Source organism: Emys orbicularis, chromosome 6, assembly GCF_028017835.1.
Source record: "Emys orbicularis isolate rEmyOrb1 chromosome 6, rEmyOrb1.hap1, whole genome shotgun sequence".
Lineage (NCBI taxonomy): Eukaryota > Metazoa > Chordata > Testudines > Emydidae > Emys > Emys orbicularis.
In genome coordinates, this window is record NC_088688.1 from 103,069,538 (window position 1) to 103,092,857 (window position 23,320).

A 23,320-nucleotide genomic window follows, 5' to 3' on the forward strand; every position below is an offset into this window, starting at 1 on the left:
AAAAAGGAGGCAGCAGAAATCACAAGCTCAGCAACAGTTGAAGAAGCAGCGCAGAAATATGTTAGTTCCAGTTTTAGATGTCCTATACATAATCTTTGGCATAACAGCCAGAAACAATTGATTTCTCGTAAGTATGGGCTTGACTCTCCCCTCCTTTCCAAGACAATGTTCCCCTTTGATTCTCCTTTTCTTTTCCAAGGCTATCTTTGTTTAGCTTTGGGTGCCATGACATACAATAGGATACTCAAATGGCAGTAGTGCTTGAAGTAAAAAAGTCTTTCCTTTTTAAGTTAATTTGTATAAAAAGGGGAAAGGAAAAGAAAGAGAAATGGAGGGAGGGAAGCCTTCAAAAAAGGTATTATGGTCTCCAGCCCCTACCTGCAGCAAGCAGGGACAGGAGCAAATAAAAGTAAAGTGGGGTGGAAAATGCCTGCAAGTAGTGGAGTGAACTTTACTCTATCTTATAGGAGTGGAGATCACAGTTGCAGCTAATATAGCCAATGGCAGCATTGTTTCTTGTAGAGTTTTGTTGCCAAGTGATCTGAGCACTAGTGTGCAGCATGGAGGTACAGCCTTCTGTGGGGCTGTAGTTTCTATTCATTGGGATTCATAGGGTTGCCTACTCCCATATAATTTCTATCAATTACTGGTCAGCATTACAGGGACCATTTTCTGTTGCAACAACTTCAGAACTGTCTATTTCCATGCTCCCAAGGTAATGAGTTCTCATTCAAATACTCATGATCTTGGTTTTGGAATACCACAGTAGTACTGTAATACTATTTGTATTCATGCATATAGCCTATAGAAAGTCACTGATATATGAGAACAAAGGGTGCATATTGTAGCAAAGTTAAGAGCATTAAGCATAACCTCAAACAAAGGACTACATTAGTCAATTTTCAAAATCACTAAAGCACATAATCAGTGTTGGGAATTCCATACGTGCTTAAGGCAACTTAATATAAGAGAGGTTATATGACCAGAGAAAATAAAAATATATTTACTACTAAAAATGTCTTAAAGGCAAGGTTAGAATCCAGATTTCTGAACACCGAGCACCCAGATTTCTGAACACCGATTTGATGTTTCTTGTCTGATACAAAGTGTTGAAAATGGACAGACATTTTGGGAGCAGAACTTCATCTCTCTCTGAATACTGGTAAGCCATACCTGCCAGGAATGAGTTTTACCTCTGGCACATGTACTTCTGAAGAAGTCAATTTTTTCACTTCAGATTGGAATACACTAGATTGCACAGAATAGCAGGTTGGTGTTTTTTAAACGCTCTCAGAGAAGGATATCCCTAAGGCCTGTTAAACAGACTTCTTCCTTCCTTCCTTAACTTCAGAAAATTACTTCTTTTAATGTGCAACTTAGTAAGGGAAATCTCCTTTCAAAATATACAGAGGATCTAACAAGAGGGAATCTATTTTATCTGTATTTAGCAGAAAGATAGTTTGTTGCAATCAGAATTTTATAGCCTGCAAACAAGTCTCCAACATGGAGACAGCAGATTCAATAATAGTATTCAATTAATGATATATTTGGATATCATTAGTGTAAAGTGAAAGCCAATTTAATGTTTACAAAGGTTTGTCAACCCACTGCCAAAATATATATGTTAACCATATAAAGGCCCTAATATAGATCTATATGCGGTTTGAAGTAATACCAAAGAAAAAAAAAAAAGAGACAAAAATCTGTCATTTAAGAAAGAAAACACATTTTCCACTGCAGTTGTAGCTAACTCTAAAGAGAATGTGTCAAGCCAGTAAAATGGTATGACCTATTGCACTTAGAGCCTGATCCAAAGCCCAGTGAGGTCAATGGGAGTCTTTCCATTGACTTCAGTGGGTTTTGGATCTAGAACTTATATCCAATAAAATAAAGCAGTCAGTTAGTTGCTTTGACCATTTAATAGTTACCCCAAGAATTTCTGAAGCTGAAAATTAATTAAATGGTCTTATGCTCTCTATACACTCTATTCTGCAAAGTGCTGAGAAAAAATACTGAGCATACTCATTTAACTGGGATTTCATTGAGAGATGAGGATGTTTAACCCCTTGAAGTATCAGGCCCTCATACACTGATAGAAGGTATTACACAGGGGACACCAGCTATACAGGTTAAAGATCTTGAAAAACCAGAGCTTTCTCTTTTAAGTACTGAAGGGACCATTTAAGAATGGTCTGTATTAGAATCATGTTTTGTAAGGCTTGGTCCTGCTGAGAGGACATAAATTGAATTCTGCTTGAATTTCTTGAGTTGGAATTGAGAAAAAAATAGAACAGGCTGTTTAACTCTGTCATTTTGTACTAAGTATTTGGCTGTCTTAAGACATGTATAATGGTCCATCGTTATGCTATAATTTAAGTAAAAATGTACAAGGCCTACCTGTCATATCGTGGATTTTGAGGAGACTGGCCACCATTACATTTGGGGCTGCTTCTAGTAATTGTATTCCCCGGGGAGATGTTTGTTAGACGCTGTAATAGACGTGTAGAAAGGTCTATAAGTATCTTATTGTACACGTGGGATTACAACCATCACAGCTAACGCTGCTGTATGTTATGATGTAAATCCAACTTTTTCTTTTCCTTATCCTTTAAAACAGGACTGGATGTCAACATGTATATATGTCCAACATGTTACATTCAAATATGTAATGTTAGGATGACATTATGGACCCCAACTTCTGGAGTTATCAACCACCAAGCAGCAATGGGATTTCTGAGAGAGTGAAGTTGCTGGTCTGTATAACAGTGTCATTTGAGTAAGTGACCTCATTCCATGAACTATAATACATTTTTTTGGAAATGCAGTATTTTGGGGAATGACCTAAGATTTGTTTCTCATTTTGGAATAGCCACCAGTTAGAATTATGTAGGTGGTCAAAATGGAGAGAGCGAAATCACCAGTGTGATTCAAATACCCTCAGGTCATAGACATTCAGGCTGCTGGAAGACATCATACCAAATTTTAAAGTCTCAATATCTATTTTACCAAAATGTGCTCACCTTTCCAGCCAGGGTGCAGCTGTGATGGGGCTATAAGCAGTGGGCTGGAGGGAGAGAGTGGAGTTCCCGGGTGGGAGCAGCTGAGACTGTTCCACATACCCCCTCTCTTTTCCTCTCTCACCCTTTCCCCTTTGCTTTCAGCATGTAAGGGTTGCTTTTCTCTTCCTTGTGCTGCAGGGTGTATGGGGGAGAGGGAGGAGGGTCACATGGTACATTTGAGCCTGGACTCAGGGAGCCTGGCCCACCCACCACTGCTCTCACTGGGTGGTGGGAATGATGCTGGATCCCATTTCGTGGGGGAGGAGGGTTAATACAGTTTGCTGCCTAGGCAGGGTAGCCATTGTGGGCTTCCTGTTTCAGCCTCACCCTTTCCAACCCATCTAGTTGCTGGATCTCTGGTAATGCCAGGGGCTTGGCTGACAACCAGTTTTAGGGTCTGGAAGGGATTTTTCCTATATGGCAAAACTGGCAAACTGCTGGATGGTTTTTTCACCCAGCATCAGAATGTTTGATTGAGGGGAGGGAGAGGGTTACGTTACAACTGTTGCAATATTGGATGGTACCAGTGCAGTTGGTGGGTTAGGAGTCCAGAGGAGGTCCCTGTAGCTCAGTGGACTGCTTAGGCATATCTCCTCAGCGCACGGTGAGGGAGTTGCCTCTATATTTCAGCATGTACCTCCTCTCATCTTATCTCGCCTGCCTCCAACGTGGAGATGGGGAGATCTTTGGAACTCTAGCTTCTGATCAAGGTCTCTTGGCAGGCCTGAGGGTATAGAGGGGGCCTGGCCTTCACAATCATCCTCAAGTTTATAGTCCATTGGGACTATTGGGGCCAGTTGACATTTCCATGAGAAAACCCCTGCAGGGTAGTTTGGTGGGAGCTACTCCAGCTATGTAAGAGTTTTAAATGAATAAAATTGTGGCCACTACATTTAACCGTACTATGTCTTGCTGTTTCCGTGTCCTTATCAAACCAGACTTCTCTCAGGGTTTGTTTACACTTTGAGCTGGAGGTGCAATTCCCAGCTCGAGGAGACATGTCCACAGTAGCTTGATCAGAGCTAGCATGTTAAAAATAGAGTAGCTGCAGTGGCACAAGCGGCGTGAGAGGCTAGCCACCTCAAGCACATCCCTAGCATCTTGGACAGGTACATACTTGAGGAAGCTAACTCCTCACACTGCCACAGCTACACTCTATTTTTAGCACACTGGTTCAATCAGAGCTCACATGGCTATGTCTCCTTAAGCTGGAATTTACACCTTGCAGCTCGAAGTGTAGACATACCTTCCTTCAAATTACAGCGAACAGGGAGAATCCAGAGCACAGGAAGTGAGTGGCCTCTTAGAGGTGGGGCAGTGGAACCCATTGAAAGTGAACCCAGTTACAGTGAAACTCTTGTGTGTCCGTTAAATATAATGAAAGTCCTGAACTCTGTCAATGTATTTAAATGGCAGATTGCAATTCAGATTACAGTGAATCTCTGCTGAGACTTAAGTTGTTTTGTGCAAAAGTGTGTCTTCGGTATTTGAGGGTTCCAATGTAAATATATTCATTTCAGGATGAAGGAAAGGATCTTTTCATCTCTTGATATACATGTGTATAACCCCAATATTTACTAGGAATTATGTACACACATAGAGACAACAGACAACTTCAGAATGTAGTAACACTGCACCAAAATCTGCTCTCAGTTACATGAGTGTAAACCCAGAATGACTCTACTGAAGTCAATGGAGTTTTCTCAGCTTACCCTGGTGTAAGAGACAGCAGAATATGGCCCATTATATAAAATATATTAATATAACTTATAATTTTATATTACATACCAGTGATCTGTTGCATTTGCTTAAACTGTTTTCTAGTGCACTCCTTAAACCATCATTGCTGTCATGTAGTTTTCTGTTAGCTGATCTAAGATGAAACAGGTAACAAAATTAAAGTTTTCTTGCAAAACTTCTATAATAGGTTAAGTAAAAAAAGGATTATTAGATTTTTACATTACCGGTTACATCTTGTCAAATCCAGCAGTTGTGATGGAATTAGAAAGGTTCTTTTTTTCTTAAATCAACTCTAATGAGAAGTGTGGCCCAGAGCTGTTATTGTACTCAAAGTGTAATATTGTGAGCATTTTCCGATGAACAACTGCGGATGTTTACTCTCAAGTAAACTGTGAACTACGACTGGGCTCACTGCAACTGTAGACGGGGTCCTTAGTCAGCTGGCCAGAAGACAAGGAGTTATTACCGCTTTAAGGGCTCTCTCTGTAATATGTAGTGGAAGTGGAGGAAGAGGGGAAAGTTTACCTGGACAGAGTATGAAAGAGCAGGAGGTCACTGGACCAGGTCAAGAGGGGCACTGCCCTTCCAGTTGATCTGCAATGGGGGGGAAGGACTTGACACCCTGACTCACAATGTGTCAACAAAACAATTAAGGAACAGCAAGGAGAGTCATACTTCTACAAGAGTGTGGAAATAACGGAATTTGCCCAATCAAAGCAGTACAGATTTGTTTAGTGTAGGTGCCTCTCTTTCTTTAGAGGGAAAGGACTTAGCGGTACACTGGGGAGTGGATATATTTTTGTCCAATATTAAGGAAGGAATTGGTAAATATCTGAGAACCAAGAGGGGGTAGAGGGAGGCAGCCAAGCTAACTGCTGGCACCTCTGTGTGGCGGATGTCCACTGTAGGTACTCATTATGAAAGGGATACAGTTATCAGATCAAATGAACTGGAAGGGGATTTAGAAGGAAGCATCCCTTAAGGAAGCTGAGAAAGGAGGCTTTGGGGCTCCTACATCTGGTACAGAGGGGAAACAACCCTCTCCTTTTCCTAGCCTCCGTAACCCTCATACAAGGGTAGAGTGCAGGGTCTCAGCAAGAAGATGGCTGGGACTAGGTTGGGGATTATGTGGAAATGATTAAGGAAAGAATTATGACCTGCACTGTAGAATTTAATGTTAGGAACTCCCAGTTATTTTAGATGAATAAATTTGTGGCCGAATTATACCATATCCATTGCCTCGCATCTTTCTTCCAACATGGCTGGACAATGTACAAAACAGAATAGGTTATTTTAGTCCTCCAGCTGGGAGTTTGACTGCTTAGCAATCTTTACAGCACACTTCATTGTATTTCTTCTCTTTTGACTATTTTGTTTATCTTTGTATGCAAACATATAGCTTGCCTTTGATGTACAAAGTCTTATGGTGGGAGGAATTCAGGAGGAGAAGCCCAATGATTTGGTCCACTATGGAATCATTAAAATATTATATATTGTATATATTACATTCTTTAAAAACCTACATTAAAATAATGTGACTACTCATGGTAGTAAAGTTGAGCACATGTATATTTCTGGAATCAGGGCCTAAGGTTGCAAAGTCAAGATCATTAAATAGGGGCATACCTGAAAGTTAGAAAGTGACATATAAAGAATGTTATCTTGAATTCACAAAAGGAAGATCATAAATGCTATACTTTTCAAAAAATTGAGTAACTGAAAATATTTGGTGGTAGGAGGAGTGGACATAATCTATGTAATCCTTAAAAGAATTCTGCAAGGTCAATAAGTAGAACACAGGAGATGAGCGACTTCAGCCGAGTTATTTGGATCTCAAAGCCAGAAACTGCTTGTGAATGATAATGATTTGGGATGAACAGGTGAAAGTGCCTGAGTGCCACTGGGATAACTTTAAGGAGAGATTTGGTTCAATTACTTGGAAGAAAACTCATGAATATGATGAGGAAACTTGCTGAGGATATAAAACTATTTAGATTGGGTGATCCTTTAAGGCAGCGGTGTGTGTGCGCCATACAGCACTGGACACATTGTTGATGGTTTAAAGATAATGATAAAAGAGGGAGTTACTGGAGAGGCAAAGTCAATAAAAAAGGAGCCAAGTGATAATATTTAGAATAACACGGATATACAAGGATCTTATTCAGCTTATTATAAAGAAATGAAAGGCAATTAAGCTAAGAACAAAAATCCCACAAAGTATTCAAGACTCAGCAGTCTCACACACTACCAAATATTGAACTGAAGAAGCTGGCAGTTGTGGTGGATAAATCTTTAATATGTTTGGCTCCCTTAAGTCAATAGGGAGCTCCGCTTATAAATCAGTGGCATGATATGGTCCAGTATCCCTCTGCTCAACAGCATTAAAGAAAAAAATGCAGACAGAACTGTAGCATGCATAAATAGAGACATCAGGGATAGGCTGTCAGAAATCATTCTAGTACTAGATATAAAGGTAATAATGTGTGCAGTTATTTTGTTGTAAAATAAGAATGAAGTAGTCAACCAGTACCAGTCCAAACATATCTGAGCCATTACAACTTAATTTTTGAAGAGTTGAGACAGAATATACTTTTGTGAAAGGACAAGATTATATAGGGATCCCATGGAGGGATACAAAATTCAGATAGTATTTTTACATTGTGTTCCCAGGTTGCTGCATGTGACACTAAAGCTATTCTTAAATAGTCCAGGTAGTAAAGTGAAGTCTACTACAACAGAAACAGTTTAAATTGCAGCTAAAAAACATTTCCCCTTAATAATATTTTCTTCTCCAATTCCATCAAGATATCCCTACAACTAGAGAAACATGTTTAGCTGTGCACACTTCAGAATAAAGTTTGTAAATAAAGAACAGTGAACTTACTGAAGTATTTCAATTTGTCTTTCCAGGCTCTCTCTGTCTTCAGTGTATTCTCGGACCATTTCCAGGTCTCTGCAAAATATAAAGTTATACTTCTCTACATACACTGCTCCATTGTCTAGAGTGTTAACTCTTGCAGAAAACAAAATTCAACTGTAACAGATTTTGAATGAGTTAATTAGAAACCTAAAATAAATATTTTTAGAGGGCTGCAAATTTATACGGGGGGGGGGGGGGGAGAAATTGGTTTGAATGTTTAAGTTACACCAGGTTTTGATTGTTTTGTTTGTTTATATTAAAAAAGAAATTTGTTTTTAAAATATTTTAGCAATTTGATAACAGCCCAGGAGTTCTCAAACATTCATCATGTCTTAAAAGAGATTGTTTTGCAAATGCTTCCCATCCAATTCACAATCACATGGACCGCCTCCTATCCCAATGGTGGTCAACTTTGACAACTGTGATAATTACTGATGTGAAAAAAACAGTATTACTAAAGTTTTTAATGTATCATTAGCTTGTTCTAAATGTAATTCAGTAGGTGGAAACAAGAAGCCAGCACCTTGTGAACAGTCAGGGTTCCATCCACGAGGAAATTCCAAGAGGTACAGAAGTTTCAAAACTGGCCAGCGTGCCTGGACATAGACAGCCGGGGACTTGGATGGCTTTTGCCAGCCCCCTCCTGATCCCCCTCACAACCCAGGGATTTCATTAATAATGGAAACACTGTGTTTGGAACAGAAGTTCATTTATCTCAGTTTATTAAAAGTGGACAAATTTAGTCATGATACCAAACTGCTCATTTAAGCAATAGCCAACAGCTATTATTTTATAATTTTGTAACTCTAGCTTCCCCAAAGATTAAAAATTGTCTCTATTCCTGATGTGTGTACAAAATACTTTGAATTCAACAAATATTTTATAGGGGGATTTAGCACAAGAAATTAATGCCAATTTGACTCCGATGTACTCTAAAGGTTAAAGGACCAATCCTACAATTGACAGCATGTTGGTACATTCATGCTCCCAGGAAGAGCCGCACTGCCTTCGATGGGGCTTTGATCACACATAAGAGTGTGCCACAGCACAGCCATTGGAATGATTGGGGCTTAAATTACTACTGCTCCATTTTAAACATACTGTAGCAGGTGAGGGACAGAAGGGAGTCCCTATTCTCCCACCAGCAGCCAGCCATAATTTAGCTGCAGGCGTTTAGGAATACAGGAAATGGTGTTGATGGTCCAATAGGTAAATCTCTGAGTGACGTGCTAATGGGTTTATGGATCTTCCTTTTCTGTACTAAGCGGACCCTGGCTAAACCTAATGGATAGGTCTAGCAAGACATGCTCATCACCCACTAGCCACTGTACCTTTCAAAGGCATAACGCCTCTAGCACCATCACTGGTGCAATTATGACTCCTTCCATCTCCAATGCTGCTCAGCCTCATGAGAGGCATAATTTAGCCCTAACTTTTATTTCTTGTGAAAGGTCTCAAAATAGTCAGAGTAACTTTTGTTTTCACAGGTTCACCCTGGATTTGGAAGACTTCCATGGCCTTATTTACCATGACAGACAAGGGTATTTCACTGAAATGGAGTTATAAAGAAAGGGCCCAACCCTGTAGTTCTTACTCGCTACTGAAGTTCCAGTGAAGTCAGTGAACCTACTTGCATGAATAAGGGATTCCAGATCAGGCCCAAAATTTGCTCTATCAGAGCCATTATAGCCAACTAAGTAAACAGTAGATATGTGGCAATAAATCAGTTTTAACCTATATACTTGCCAATTATGATCTATTAAAATAATTGTTACTGACTAGATATATAATATATACACAAACCAACTTATTTCCCCCCCAAATAAAAATTTTATCATGTGAAGTATCTTACCTTTCTGAGCTCAAACTTTGATCTGCATAATCACTTTTCAAAGTATCTAATTCACTCTGAAGAAAAGCTATACTTGTCTGTGCTTCTAAAAGATCTTTTTTAAGTTTCTGATTTTCCTAAAGAAAAACAGAAAATGAAGTTTATGCAACAGAGCTGCCGTCACAAAATAATGAAGTGCTGTAATACTAAAATATAAAAGAACATCAAAATCAAATAAAAACCAGTAATATAAAAATCTCAACAGAGTTAAGAATAACTGTTAAAAGTACCAGTTATGAAAAGCTAATTTACAAAGGTAAACCTTTAAGACTGACACTCAAAATCTCTGATGTAGGAAAAAGCACTTAAATACACACTTAACTTTAGAAATGTTAATTAACTAACCCAATGGGACTACTCACATGCTTAAAGTTAAGCACATTCCATAGATATAAATGATATCTGAGTGAAGATGCTCTCCATACCATGAGCCATATTGGAGCCATAGTTCTAACACTCAAAAACTCAATTTAAGTTCAGATTTTGCAGTTTCTCATACACAAAAATGACACCATAAATGGTATATATAGAATTCATATGTACTTAAACAGAATTATTTCTTCTTTATCCAAGAATAAGCAATCGCACCACCTTAAATAGTTTCACACACACACACACACACACAAAAGAGAGCCATCTCTTAGCCTCATAATTCTAATTCCAGTTCTGAAGTGGGAAAACAAATCGGTATTGAAGAAAGTACAAAGTGCAGGTTGAATCTACATCTTCTGTATGTAAATTATAATCAGCTCTTACCAATGACAATTCGTGTATTCTTTTTTTTAATTCAGCCAAATCTTCTCTGTGATTTATGTTCTTTGACTGTTCTTCCAGCTGAAAGAGCAAATAAAATGTGCACATTTTAAAAACACATTCTTGACTGATCCAAAGCCCACTTAAGTCAATGAAAGTCATTTGGATCAAGGGCTATATTGAAAGACACCTATGTGCATTTTCAAGCTACGAAAGGTCTTTAACAATACATGAGTTCTCCAGGTGTACACAAGAAATTTCCACCTCCAAATTATCTAGTTTATATCATTTCATTTTTAGAAAAAATATTTTGAAAATTTCTCAAAGTGTGTTCTACAGAATTTAGTATTGCTAGAAATGTTAACAGTCATTTTGCAACACAAGAAACCAACCAAGGGTCTGATCCTCTGCTGGTAATAAGACTGGTAGTTCCCCTGATTTCAGTGGAGCTGTGCATATCTACCCAGCCCATTTAGCCCCAATTCTCTCCAGAGTAAAAAATAAGAGAACTACAGCATTTTCATAGGAAACTTCCATTAGTATCAGTGGAATTGTAAGTGTGATTTAATGATAATAAAGAGGAAAATGGAGTGCAATTCACATCCAGGATTCATATTGCTGAAAGACACATACAATATTACTAATAGCTATAGCAAGGGCCAGCCACAAAAACCTAAATCTGAATTTCAAATATTCAAGGTGAGCATTCAGTTCTGGGGTTCTGGTTTATCCCATCACAGATGTACGTATCAACTGCAAAATTCAGATTCTGGTCCCTGCACTGGGAGTTCAGATTTGGGGTTCTCTGCAGTATTACGAATGTTAATCGTAGAGATAGGAATATTAATAGTAGAGATAAACCTAATAGTGCAAAGAACAGTCCTGCATTGCCAAGAGGATGGATATGACGACGTATGATACTAGATCCTTTTCACCCCTTTATGATTCTGTCAATTACAAATAATTATAAATGATAAATTGGATTCTTTCCAATGTATAAAATTCCAGACTGCTACTGAGTAATCAAAATGCCAGTTTCTTGATAATCATAAGCAATCATTTGGTAATATTATTTGGCTAGCAGTTAGGTCCTTTGGCAAAGTATTTCAGTAAACTATACTGAATGGATTCAAGGACAACGGCAATGGGTATTTTAGTCAACACAATTTTAAAAACTATTTTTAAATTGCCATTTAATGATGCACATTATCTGGAAAAATTTTACAGCAAAAGTCAGGGCACCCTTAGCTCCCATTAGCTACCTCGGAAGAAACACTTAGCATCTCCCCAGGTCAGGCCCTCTTATATCATCCACAGAATTCTGGGCACAAGTCCAAGCTACCCACCTTTTTAAGTTTTTTTATTGTCACCTGAAGTTCACCAACTTCATTCTCATACTGACGCTTGAGATTATTTAGTGCCTCTTCAGCTTTCCGCTTCTCCTGTAACATTTGGTATTTTATTAACAGTCAAAACACAGGTTTAAACATTTTCTTTAAAATCTCGGTCACCAAGGTATTAAACATTTCATTATTGTAAAGCCAAACAATTTCCTTTTAACTTGAAGTACATATCTTTGGCTTTCCATTACAGGTCTTATCCAACACTCAAAGTCAATAGGTGCCTTTCAATTGACTAAAATGGGCATTGAATTGTAGAAGAGAAATGTTTAGCAGATTGGAGTAAAACTTCAGGTCAGTTCACCAATGTTACTTAATTCAAACGTAACCCAGTTTTGTGGACTCAGCTGGATTTTAGACAAGTGTGTGATTTGCACAGAAGACACATATGGTCCCAGAGTAAATAATCTTTCTCCTCCCCCTTCTCCCCTCAGAAAATATCACACGCTGGTTCCCAAGATAAATTTGGGTGACAGTTCTTTGTAATTCATGTCATACTTCCTTGTTTCAATGTTGCCAGTGTCCACAATGAAACTGAAAAGGAGAGTTCACCTGGGTTGTATTTTTTTTTTTTTTTTACTATCATATATTCTGGGAAGAGATTATGCTTTTCAAATCAGCCTTCTACTACAAATGCACACTTCAGTACATAATGTAGTAGTATAGCATTGTTGTATCATATTCGGATATAATTTTTATATAGTTATAAAAATGCATCTATCCCAAGTGTCTCTAGATACAACTAAAGCAATACTGTTGTTATCCCATTTTGGAGAGGAGGAAAGGGGAGGTGTGAATATGAGAAAGGATGGTGACAGTATCTTAATTTGTAGGGGACTCAGGAAGGTTTTTAGTTTGAATATTGGTCCAAGTGGATTACTGGGGTTTTGTTTGTTTAAATCAATAAGGTTTACACAGGCTTCTAGAGCTGTAGATGGGAGTGTTAAACTCACTGCAGGCCTCCTCTCTGACTTGAGCACTACAAACCAGAAGGTGTCACAACAATCAGCATTGGCAAATGAAGATTTTGAGAGAGCTGCCAGATTTTATTTGTGGAAAGAAACAAAGACCGAAACTTTACTCAGGGTGCAATTCTTTTCATAAAAGAGCCTTTGGTATGCGTGTGTTTTAATTATAGCAACATAGGTAATCACTTGTCCAGCTAGTGCAGGATTTTCCTTCTGTTGACACCTGTACAGATTCCTAAAGTATGACTTGCACAGTAATTGTTTGCCTGCCTGGTGAAAACATGAAGGCAGGGAACACTCAAAATACAGATATCATATGGAGGAAGGTGTCACACTGGTGTGAGTCAGCACACTGTCTGAAACAATAGTGTGCTCACTGCAGCCATTAAGATTTATGGCTTAGAACAATCCCATAAAATAAATATCTCGGCAAGTTACATTTGCTCTCGGGGCGTTTTACTTTTTGAAAAATATGTCGAGCTTTGAACTGAAAGAAACATGTAAAAGAAACGTAATTTAAAGAATGATAGGAGAAATAAGTTACAGCCCATCCTTGATATTGGTACTTAGGTATCAAGGGTAAAATCCTGGCTCCATTGTGTACGCCTACACTGCAATTAAACAGCCGCAACTGGCCTGTGTCAGCTGACTCAGGCTTGTGGGACTCAGGCTAAGGGGTTCTTTAATTGCAGTGTAGACATTTGGGCTCAGGCAGGAGCCCAAGCTCTTGGACCCTCCCCCCTTGCAGGATTCCTAAGTCCAAATGTCTGCACCACTGTTAAACACCTCCTTAGCTGTTTAACAGTTTGGGCCAGCCGCAAGTTTTTAATTGCAGTGTAGACATATCCATTGAGGAGCTTTGCAATTAACTTTGATGTTGCCAGGATTTCACCCCAGTGGTCCTAAAAAACTGTCATTTATCCGATTTTTAGTCCATCCATTCATATTCGTTAGAACTCTTTAGCCCGTGGTACAGACTGATTTGTATTAGGATAAAGATTACAATCTACATTCGGAAATATGTAGCAGACAGGACGAGTGCACAACTGCAATGGCTTGTTGTGCCTGACCTTTGATACATGTTTCCTGTTCATCTGTTGATCACATAATGGTTGTTGAGAGTGTTACATTTTATTTATTTATTATTGCGATTTATTTGTGTGTGCAGAGAGGAAATTCTTCCAGAAGTAATGTATTTGTTTCCTACATGTAAATGTTCCATAACTTCCCAGCAGGATATATAGTTGTGCCCATCCTCCACTTATTTTCCTGTGATTTACATTGTCATTTGCCAAACATATTATAACACACCATTTTACTGAATTCACACCTGAGACCTTGATGTCATCATGTGTGTTCTATCCCCTCTAGGAAACTGATAGATAAATCACTGATTATTATATTACAAAATGAGTATTTACTGTAAACATACTACAGGACAATGACATAAGCATATTTATCCGAATTCCATTTACCGTCTCACCTACTAACCAATCAAATAACCATTAATGATATAAGTGGTAATGAGTGTTTGGCAGTTTATTATAATAATGTGCTCCCTTTTGGTGAAAGGGGCAGTGTCTTCCAGTATGCAGACTGGTCCTAGGATATTGTGTAGGCTACAAAAATTAAACAAATAAATAAGTGATAATAAACAATAAAAACTATTTGATGTATTTATTGTGCATGTGTTAGACCATCTTAACTTTATTTTTGTTCTTAGGCATATTATATACTGAAGTAGGTTTATATTTGAATGTAATAGTGGTTTAACATAACATTATGTTATATAGACAAAGAGGAGTATGTAGTTTATTGTATTTTCTACCTTTTATTACATAGTTCATTTAGGGTTCTAATATATATTCTCATAAATAATAAAGAGAAAAGGATTCTTCCAACAGTCCATCAAGGTTGCAACTGGATTAAGATAATGGGTGAAACCTAAAATCTCTGAAGACAATGGCAAAATTCCCATTAACTACAATAGGGACAGGATTTCTCTCCCTCTTCTGGGAATCTCTCAAAAAATAATTGCGCATGAACTGGGGAAGGAAAGTCTAAGCAGATTAAACAGTTCAAACAATAATCAGTACATAACTCTGTAAAGACAGAAAAATTTAGGGCACCGGTACTACTGATTAGACCCTTTCCCCGGGGTGCTGTCATCCTTCCATTCTATGTCCCCTTCAGTGGTCAATCCCTTCCACTCCCCACCCAACAACATAGGAGCACTGTGTCTTGCAATTTGTTACTTACACATAAGCAGCCAATCTGTTCTGTGAGGAAAATGGAAAAATGTCCTTTGGGAGGTTTTATCCTCTTCCTGGGCCAAATTCAAAGCCCACTGAAGTCAATGGGAGTCTTTCCATTGACTTCAGTGCGCTTTGGATCAGGCCTATCAGGGCTGGTGCAAGGAAGTTTCGCGCCCTAGGCGAAACTTTACCTTGCGCCCACCCCCCCCCAGCCCTGCGGCAGCTCTCCCCCCGCCCTAAGGCACCCCCACCAGTGGCGGCTCCCCACCCCCCGGGCCCGGGGAGCCGTGCGGCAGCTCCCCACCCCAGCTCACCTCTGCTACACCCCATCCCCAAGCATGCCGTTGCTGCTCCACTTCTTCTGCCTCCCAGGCTTGCGGCGCCAATCAACTGTTCGGCGCCGCAAGCCTGGGAGGGGAGGAGAATTAGAGCGGGGGCGGCGTGCTCGGGGAGGAGTTGGAGCAGAGGTGAGCTGGGGTGGGGAGCTGCCACACAGCTCCCCGAGCTGGGGGGGGTGCGGAGCTGCTGTGGGGGGGAAATTGGGGGCACCGCTTTTTGGCACCCCCAAATCTTGGCACCCTAGGCAACCGCCTAGTTCGCCTGAATGGTAGCACCGGCCCTGAGGCCTATGGAAGTCCAGAGAATCATTTAGCCCTCAATCCTTCCTTAAACTCAATGGGAGTTTTGTCCAAGTATTTTTGTTAAATGGAGATACAACCCCCCTACTTCTGCAGGGGAAATGGATGGCTTTTAGAACATTCACGGTGCAAATCATTCCTTAAGAATTTCATTCCTCATTAGCATCAAATGTATGCTTTTAAAAGAAAAGGATAAGGAAGGATAATTTAATTCAGCACAGGGGGCTGGACTAGATGACATTTTGGGGTCCCTTGCAGTGCTACATTTCTATGATATTCAGGCATTTGGTAACCTTAAGTCTGTGCTAAATTCTCTACAGCCCACATTCAAGCAAATGACTTCAGTGGAAATATTGCTCAGTTACACCTGTAGACCTTGACCACAGGCATCAAAAACAAACGATAGTACTTCCCTATAAGATGATTTGGAAAATGTGATACCATAAACTTTTAGACATTTGTAAATCAACATGAGAAATATTCTGTAATTGGGGCCTGAAGCCTGCACCTTTAAAGTCAATATTGACTTCAATAGGGGCAGGAGTAACCTGATAATTATGAAATGCTGGGAATATCTAATACTCACTTCCTTCTTGACTTTGTGTTCTGCAGCCTGAATCCGCTGATCCATCTCCTCCTCCATTTCACTGAGCTGTATTGCTGCTTTATCCTGAGCTCTAAGATTTAAACATGAATATACTCTAATGAGTCCTCCATTGACTTCAAAGAAAATTTGAGAAAAAATACGTCCTATCCAGTTCAAACATACACATGCAAATGTTGAAACATGGGCCAAACATGAGAGGCAATTATGTCACAGTTTTATTAGTGGCTGAAAGATAGATACTGCAGTACTGACAAAAGGCTATGATGTTTATGCTCTATTTAGAGAAAGTTGGTTTCATATTTTTCCCTTTAAAATAAACCTTTAAAGTGAAATCCTCCTCTGAAAAATGACTATGTAAGAAATACACCATCTTCTCAATAGATCTAGGCCTTATATACATTTAGTCATATTGACTTACTTTACTGGAAAAGCTATATTTTTACTTGTTTAACTACTATTATCATTCCAGTACTGATATGGCTTATTCAATTCCTTCTCACACATTGTCCAAAATACATAAATTTAATTTAAAGTTTAAGGTTCAGTGGCGGGACAAAATTCTGCCTTCATTTACTGCTGTGCCATCCCACTGACAATCTGAGATTACCTAGCCAAGGAAGTCATTTGAAGATGATGACCATTCATACATACATTTGGACTGATATGTAAACTTGATGTAGCACCTTTATTGGAGCCTTTACCGGAGCAAGTCCAGAGAAGAGCAACAAAAATGATTAAAGGTCTAGAAAACATAACGTATGAGGGAAGACTGAAAAAATTGGGTTTGTTTTAGTCTGGAGAAGAGACGACTGAGAAGGAACATGATCACAGTTTTCCAAGTACATAAAAGATTGTTACAAGGAAGAGGGAGAAAAATTGTTCTCCTTAACCTTTGAGGCTAGGACAAGAAGCAAGGGGCTTAAATTGCAGCAAGGGTGGTTTAAGTTGGACATTAGGAAAAATTCCTGTCAGGGTGGATAATTGTAACCCACACACCTCCTGGGTGTGGTGTTCTATCCCATGTAGTGGCACCAAGACCACTTAGAGATTAATGAATTTGCTACAGCCTTAGCTAACAGCCATGTGGTTTTTAGCTCATGCAGTAAAGGCTCATGCACTAAACTTCAGATGTCCCAGGTTCGACCCTGCCTGCTGATGACCGGGGTCTGTCGATGTTACATAAGCATTGGAATCGGGCCATCCCTAGGGGGTGCGGGGCCCGGAACAAAGCAGCCCCCATCGGCTTGGGGGGCCCGCTCTGCATCGGCAGCTGGGCAGCCGGGACCCCGGGTGTGGGGGGAGAACCCCAGGCATGGGGTGGGGGCAGCAGCCAGGGGTGTGCAGCACCCACTACTAGTTCCCATGCCTATGTCTTCCGGGACTGACAGCGCCAGCCAATAGCACTGGCCTGCAGGGCCCCCCAAAGTGTGGGGCCCAGAGCGGTCACCCTGATTCGCCCTACCAAGAGACGGCTCTGACTGGAATAAAATTGCCCAGGGAGGTTTTAGAATCCCCATCACTGGAGATTTTTAAGAGCAGGTTAGAGAAATGCCTGTCAGGTATGGGCTAGATAATATTTAGCCCTGCCATGAGTGCAGGGGAGTGGACTAGATGATCTCTCAAGGTCACTTCCAGTCCTACGTTTCTATGATATTACTGGAGATGATGTACAAGAAGGAAAGAAATCAGCTTGACTCTCAAAGCCAAGGCTGAGTTTGCAGGACTGGAAATTAAAAGTTTCTGACTTGTAAACTGAGCAAATTTAGTCTGGATTCACTGAGACACAATGAACTGGGAACATCATCATAACATTTGCACAGTCACTTTTTAGAACAGAATCATTTTTAGCTTCCCTGACATACAGGAATTTTAATATGTAGTATAAAAATATGCCAATACGATATAGTTACAAACATTAAGATACAGGCAGTCCTCGGACTTACGACACAATTGGTTCCTGAAAAGTGTATCGTAAGTCAAAACATCATAACTCTGAACCGCAATCCGCTCCATTGCGGGACCGAGTGTCGTAAAGTCAAAACCAATTGTCGTAAGTTGAATCAGGGTGTCAATTCAGAAACGTAAGTGTTGTTCATCCTAAATCGAATGTCATAAAGTCAAGGACTGCCTGTACAGTACCCAAACATACTACCTAAATACTCTCTTTGAAGCTGGAGATACAAAAATAATATTTGTAAAAGCAAATGACAGTCATGTCTATTCAAAGTTACAGTTACAACCAAAAAAAGAAACACCAAATTTTTTTTAGTTATTAAAATCTGGGATCTTAGCCTGCCTTTGGATCCAAGGCTGGTCCCAGAATTTATCCAAAGTGTAAGTAATTACATACAGAATCATTTGCAATTTGCAAATTATCTGGTTTGTATAAAAAAACCCAAAACCCTGTGATTCTTTCAACTTGTCAGTTTAATAGCCTAAAAATGAAAATATTCTGTTCAACATGTTTTGCCATTAATACCAGGTAACTTTAACCAACACACTGTACTACAGGCATAAGTGGTGAAGTTCACAACTGCATAACTGCACACATTTGACATTCAGAACTATCCCCTGTACCTTTTTACAGATATGGCCAAGCTTTCCATCTCTATGCTTTGAAGTTTGATCTCTTGGATGAAGTTCTTAATAACATGTTCATAAGGCTGAATTAATCTTGGTTCCACTAAGCTGATGTTCGCATACAGAACACTGGCCTGCTCTTGCCTGGAAACAAACAAACAAACAAAAACAATGAAGCATATTTCCTTACACAAAAACACTACATTAGGCTTCCAAAATTTATTCAAAATGAAAACAACCTGTGTCTCAGATTTTAAAATTTAACAAGGCAAATACAGATTTGAAACATTCCGCACAGCATCTGCCCCTTCCAGTCTCTTTACTGCACTATACTTCTCCCAGAAAAACCTTTTCGAAGTATTACTTAAATCATTTCATATTACTTATGTTAGGGCTTGTCTATACTTACCGCGCTGGTTCAACGGCAGGCAATCGAACTTCTGGGTTCGATTTATCGCGTCTTGTCTGGACGCGATAAATCGAACCCAGAAGTGCTCGCCGTCGACTCCGGTAATCCTGCTCGGTGCGAGGAGTACGCGGAGTCGACGGGGGAGCCTGCCTGCTGCGTCTGGACCGCGGTAAGTTCAAACTAAGGTACGTCGACTTCAGCTACGTTATTCACGTAGCTGAAGTTGCGTACCTTAGTTCGAATTGGGGGGTTAGTGTAGACCAAGCCTTAGTTGTGTAAAGTGCAGGGTAAAACTGGAGTATCAGAGTGGTAAATCAGGCCCACTGAGTGCACTACTGCTAATCATACTATATAAGGAGATTATTCCTGTTGGAGGCTGCTGCATAGTGTAAAAGAGACACCATCTCAAGCACCTAAGTTATAATGGAAGGTTAAGGAGTTGGGTATATTTTCTTGGAGAAAAGAAGACAGAGATGACTCAATGAATAACACATTAGTAAATCAGAATCAGTAATTTCATTTGTCATAGTGATGCATAAGGTGAATTCTGAGATATCTGGGGCCCAGACCATTTACAGCTTTATAGATAGTGACCAACATTTTTTATTTAACCAGGAAGTAAATTGTCAAGGAACACTGAGTAAAAAAATCACTGGTATAAAACAAATTATTTTAATTCCAATCATTTTATTCTTGGAACTTTGTCTGCTCTATTTGACAAAAAATAAAAAAGTAATCTTTCTAAGATGCCATTCCTATATACCATTCTCATGTGAAAAAGAGTAGATGTTTAAGGAAAGCAAAAAATTGTGTGTGTGTGTGTGTGTGTGTGTGTGTGTGTGTGTGTGTGTGTGTGTGTGTGTGTGTGTGTATACAGTCGCTGAAAACTTTTACAAGAAAAAACACCACTTATAAAAACTCTGCCATTGTGCAGAACAACATGCTCATTTTTTTAATGCAGACTCCCTTCATAAATTATAATACAAAAATTCCTGACTGCCTAATCAAACAATTTTTGTGTTTGCTCTTGGCAAAATAACAACAAAACACGCAACAGCTTAAGAAAAGAGAACAATATTACAGAGGTTACTACTGAAGAATACAATGAACTCATTGAACTCTTTGACCTTATCATCAGGAACTATAGTTGTGTAATATATTTTATTACATGCTAGATACTTCTGTTACTTGGATTATAAATCTGATTACCGTACTGGAAATATTATTATGGTAGGACCTAGAGGCCCCAACGAAGATCAGAGCCAGATGATGTGAGGCACTATACACACAGAGATGGATCCTGCCCTGAAGAGTTTACAACCTAAATAGACAGAGAAAATGGGAAGGGAAGCTGAGGTATGGGGAGGTGATGTTTTGCCCAAGGTCATCCAGTGGGTCAGTGGCAGAAAATAGAATGAAACCAAAGTTTTCTGAGTCCTACTCCAGCACCATATCTAATATACCATGTGTAAATTTTCTCTTTTCCTTTTTACAGAAAAGTTTGAAATTTTTAAATGAAAAGTTTCTAAGATTTTCCCCAAGATTATACACTTGACCCTTTTCCAATAATGAAATTATACTTGCAGTTATCCAGTCATGAAGAATCTCTTACAAATGCAGCATTATTTAAAATATAACTTAAAAGGTTTGCATCTCCTTGGACACTTTTTTATAGAATGAGGATTCATGTTTTCTGTAGCTAGTACTTTATCTACTTTAAGCACCTCATACTGTAAATCCATGGTGTAGGTTATCAACATACCTTCTCACAGTGTCTCCATATGATTTCCCACCAGCAGTATGCATTATTCTATTACAACTGTACCATAACTGCTGCTATAGCTCACATACCATTTTAAACAACTGCAGAACTTCTAGGAGACTGTAAAAATCTATAGGCTGAAACTTTGATGTACAAGTTGAATATATGGCAATGTACCAAGAGCACAACGAAATGCAGATTTACTGATGCTCATGGCATTTTTGTGCACCTAAACTATCGTTCTCAGAAATCATTTCTTTTATACAGGCTAGTACTTTAGGTATATTAGGTATTTCTATAAGTTAAAATTTCAACACTTGTAATAATCTTTGAAGATTCTCTGCCATATATGCACAGTTGCATGTTTCATAACATATTTTTAAAGTAATATCATGATTCATAATGATCATGGTACTAACCAGGTTTATCCAGTCATGACTATGCATGAATAACCAGTAATTAAAAAACTCCCTTAACGCATATTTACACAGTTTGGTCAATAACCCACATTTAAAATACAGATAAGGGCATTTTCATTTGACACTAATATAAAAGTTAAAACACCACTGACATTAAATACAAACTATCACCATGCTTAATTAATTTTTAAATGAGGGAAAACAAAGAAATTCAAAGGCTGAAATTCCATCCTCTTATTACTTTGTTCTCAGTATTACAAGGGCAAGACAAAGTTGAGATGCTATGGTTCATATCGTGTAGTATATACTCTGGTTTCTCTTCAGATCGTATAAATCTTTCGCCTTTTACTAAAGATTTCCTTAGGCAAAACAAGGAGAGTTTAGAATGGTTTAGATTTTGCCCGGCAAAAACAAATTGAGGGCCGGATCCTGCCAACATTTACAAAGTAGGTATTAATTAATTATTGTAGTATTATTAGCGGTCACTTTTAACTCAACAATACTACTCAGATGAGTAAGGACTACTAATTTAAGTCAGGATTGGGCCCTAAATAAAAGAAAATGTGTTCTTTGTATATCAAAATCCACCATAGTCAAATGAATCCTTCATCCCTCTAAGGTAGATACATTCAACATTATTTGGATCAGCACTCTCGGGTCTTTGGGATGTGAACGTAAAATCTAAAGCTGAGCAAAAAATGTGTAGTGACTACATTATTCAATGAGTTTTTCTTTTTGTTAATTGTCAAGACGACACATATCAATAAGACACATGGGAATGGGCGACAGGGGATGGATCACTTGATAATGACATGTTCTGTTCATTCCCTCTGGGGCACCTGGCATTGGCCACTGATGGAAGACAGGATACTGGGCTAGATGAACCCTTGGTCTGACTCAGTATGGCTGCTCTTATTCATTAGTAGGTATTATTCACCCCCCAAAAAATGAAAAATTCTTGGCCCATAGATGATTTGTGATCAGTTTATTGAGAGCATTTGATATTCAAAACTAATTGCATTGGTTAGTTTTGACAGGATACATAGACAGGGCCGGCTTCAGGGTTTTTGCCGCCCCAAGCAGCAAAAAAAAAAGCCGTGATAGTGATCTGCGGCACTTCGGCAGCAGCTCTACCACTGCCGCTTCATTCTTTGGCGGCAATTCAGCAGCAGGTCCTTTGCTCCGAGAGGGACCTGCCGCCGAATTGCCGCCAAAGAGCCGGACATGCCGCCCCCCTCCGTTGGCCGCCCCAAGCACCTGCTTGCTGAGTTGGTGCCGGCCCTGTACATAGATCACGGCATGTTTCTGCCTCCTCAGATGGATGAGCACAACTTTTTAGAATCAGGTTTTTGGTGTGCACATACATCTGAGTTCAAAATTTGCATTTCACAAATATTTTATATCTGTTCTAAATTTGCTGCTTCCATGAAAGTTCCTGCCAATAAAACTCTTTGTTATAGTATTCACAGAAAGCAAACACAAACATAGCCAAAATTTATTCAATTTTTTTATTTGAGAAAATGTTTGTGGAAGTTTTTTTTAGGTATTGCACATACATCTGTATGCTCACACATCTGTATTGCACATACAGGTTCTGTCAGCTCTGTTTGGACAGAAGAGACCGTATCAACCCTTTCACAAGAGTAGGGGGGTTGTGTTGTGTTCTTCACAAGAAAAAAAAAAAAAAAAAAAAGTCCTTGGCAAAACAATGCTCAGGCCCTCCTCACTCCAGTGTTGTACAGTACTGCTTGACTGATTCCCACCATCCTAGTGGAGCTATATGTGTAAATCTAGTGTGCTTTGTGGTTGGAAAGATCCTTTGGGGCAGAAAGCACTGTACTCATGTAAAATATTACTACTAAAGCATCTTTAGTGCACTGACCAATAGGTTCTTGCTTACAGTACAGCATATGCAGCTA

General features: G+C 39.2%; 1 protein-coding gene and 1 non-coding gene across 2 annotated transcripts in view; one reads left to right on the plus strand and one right to left on the minus strand.

Moving 5' to 3' along the window:
* RASEF (RAS and EF-hand domain containing) overlaps positions 1-23,320 on the minus strand; it is a 51,958-nt gene that overhangs the window by 13,770 nt on the left and 14,868 nt on the right. The window contains exons 2-9 of the mRNA XM_065406855.1: positions 18,809-18,955; positions 16,211-16,301; positions 11,710-11,805; positions 10,367-10,444; positions 9,572-9,687; positions 7,684-7,752; positions 4,848-4,932; positions 2,398-2,489 (exon numbers count right to left, since the gene is read on the minus strand). Of these exons, the coding sequence (XP_065262927.1) occupies positions 2,398-2,489; positions 4,848-4,932; positions 7,684-7,752; positions 9,572-9,687; positions 10,367-10,444; positions 11,710-11,805; positions 16,211-16,301; positions 18,809-18,955 (774 nt within the window). The remainder of the gene's footprint in view (positions 1-2,397; positions 2,490-4,847; positions 4,933-7,683; positions 7,753-9,571; positions 9,688-10,366; positions 10,445-11,709; positions 11,806-16,210; positions 16,302-18,808; positions 18,956-23,320) is intronic.
* LOC135880721 (U5 spliceosomal RNA) lies at positions 21,706-21,823 on the plus strand. The gene has a single exon (XR_010561499.1). It is a non-coding gene; the product is annotated as a U5 spliceosomal RNA (small nuclear RNA).